This window comes from Propithecus coquereli, unplaced genomic scaffold (genome assembly GCF_000956105.1).
Source record: "Propithecus coquereli isolate 6110/MARCELLA unplaced genomic scaffold, Pcoq_1.0 Scaffold602, whole genome shotgun sequence".
NCBI lineage: Eukaryota > Metazoa > Chordata > Mammalia > Primates > Indriidae > Propithecus > Propithecus coquereli.
In genome coordinates this window covers 128,204-130,453 of record NW_012151975.1, presented here as the reverse complement: position 1 = coordinate 130,453, position 2,250 = coordinate 128,204, and the positions used below count along the sequence as shown (strand labels likewise).

The 2,250-nt window shown below is 47.1% G+C and overlaps 1 protein-coding gene across 3 annotated transcripts in view; it reads left to right on the top strand.

The window, feature by feature from the left end:
- TBP (TATA box binding protein) overlaps positions 1 to 2,250 on the top strand; it is a 36,640-nt gene that overhangs the window by 21,335 nt on the left and 13,055 nt on the right. For all 3 annotated transcript variants that reach the window (XM_012659310.1, XM_012659308.1, XM_012659309.1), the window contains one exon: positions 699 to 1,129. In XM_012659310.1, coding sequence (XP_012514764.1) covers positions 705 to 1,129 — 425 coding nt within the window. In that variant the 5' untranslated portion in view covers positions 699 to 704. The remainder of the gene's footprint in view (positions 1 to 698; positions 1,130 to 2,250) is intronic.

Sequence of the window (2,250 nt, the reverse complement as noted above, 5' to 3'; positions counted from 1 at the left end):
TATTTTTAGTAGAGATGGGGTCTTGCTCTTGCTCAGGCTGGTTTCGAACTCCTGAGCTCAAACAATCCGCCCACCTCGGCCTCCCAGAGTGCTAGGATTGCAGGCGTGAGCCACCACGCCTGGCCAAGATATGTACATTCTTTAGACAGTGCTACTGCACGCTTAACAGACTACGGTATAGCGTAAACATAATTTTTATATGCACCGAGAAACAAAAAGATTGGTGTGACTTGCTTTATTGCGGTGGTCTGGAACCGAACCGGCAATATCTCTGAGGTATGCTTCAGTCTTCATTTGTGAAATGTCCTTCACGTCTTTTGCCCATTTTTGATTAGTTTACTTGTTCATCTTCTTTTGTTGACTTATAAGAGCTCTTTATGCATTCTGTTTACCAGTCTTTCTTAGGTGTATATATTATAGATGTTTTCTCCTAATCTCTGGCTTATCTTTGAATTTTCTTAATGGTGTCTTTGAAAGAGCAGAAGTTACTAATTTTTTCTGAGGTCCAATTTATCAGTTTTTCTTCATGGTTATCTACTGTGTTATATTAAAGAAGAAAGCAATATGTATAAGAATAACAAGTTCCTCCCTAATAATGTTTAAAACCTCATTATACTCAGACACATCTCACCTGGTAGGCAAGGCCCACACCACTCTGCACCAGCCAGCCTAACTGTTGTTCTCCTTGCTCTCCGCAGGGTGCCATGACTCCTGGGATCCCCATCTTTAGTCCAATGATGCCTTATGGCACAGGACTGACCCCACAGCCTATTCAGAACACGAGTAGTCTGTCTATTTTGGAAGAGCAGCAAAGGCAGCAGCAGCAGCAGCAGCAGCAGCAGCAACAACAACAACAGCAGCAGCAGCAGCAGCAGCAGCAGCAGCAACAACAGCAGCAGCAGCAACAGCAGCAGCAGCAACAACAGCAGCAGGTGGCCCAGCAGTCCACGTCCCAGCAGGCAGCGCAGGTGGCCTCGGGCCAGGCCCCCCCGCTCTTCCACTCGCAGACTCTCACCACAGCACCCCTGCCGGGCACCACACCCCTGTACCCTTCCCCGCTGACGCCCATGACCCCCATCACGCCCGCCACGCCAGCCTCTGAGAGCTCTGGGATTGTGCCTCAGCTGCAGTGAGTACCTGGGGTGATGTCCTCTTGCCTGCTCCAGAGGGCTCCTCGGAGCTGGGTTCTTGTGTTCTGTTTTCAGATGGGTCCGTTTACTTAAGGGAGCGGCACCAGGGGTAGTTGTGTAACAATTTGCCCTCTCTCTCCCTTGAGAGGGGAAGCAAGGCTGTCTCGTGAGTCAGTGCCTTCAGTGAAAGACTCGCAGCATTTTCAGAACTGTGGTCAATAGTGCCTATACCTTTGGACCAATGAGATTTATTCTGGATTTCATTACTACTATGAATATTTCATTACTATTATGTATCTGATTTGCTAGATCACGACATTATGTGCTGTCTTTCCCTTGTGATATTGTATGTCTTTGGTTGCATCATCAGGGTGGGTCATAGTGCTTCTTAGTTTTCTTCATTTTTACCGTGGGGGCTGCGTGTAGTCTTTGAAGATCTGTGTCCGTCCCACAGGGGAGCATGGCTGTTCTTATCCTAAATGGGTTTTTCTACCTAAATGAACTGGGTCCTGTATGTAACAGGGTAGTGGGGCAGGAAAAAATTTCTTCCTACAAAACAGGCAGGTATTTCCAGATACCAGTCAATGAGAAGTGTATAGCTTTTACTTTTAGGGAGTTTATGACCAAAGTAAAGGGTTCTTTGCAATCACAGCATCGCCTCAGTTTTCTCATGCAGCCATCTCCTTCTCTCCTACTCCCTTCAGATCTGGCATTTCCCATTCGCACATAATCATCCTGTTAGTTGTGCGGTTGTCATTTGTAAACCGTCTCCAGCCATCTTTGGAACCGAGTGATGTGCAGTCGTAGATCCTCTTACCCCCCCGTTTTGTTTGACCCCCACACGGTATTTTAAAAGCGGAATAATTTTAGTTCTAATGATTTTAGAGAGATATGCACTTGTTAGTTCACCTTTGTCTGCGCTGCTTCCAGTTGTCTTGTGTGCTCATCTGACTCCCGAGGACGTTCACATTTGCACTTTACACTGCTTTAAATCAGTCCCGTCAGGTGTTTGCTCCTTACCAGTGCCTTAGCTGTTCCCACCAACCATCTGGTCAGTCGCATTCCTGAGGGTCCACTAGCTACTGAGAACCCTACTGGGTGGTAATTCAGTGGCCTCTAA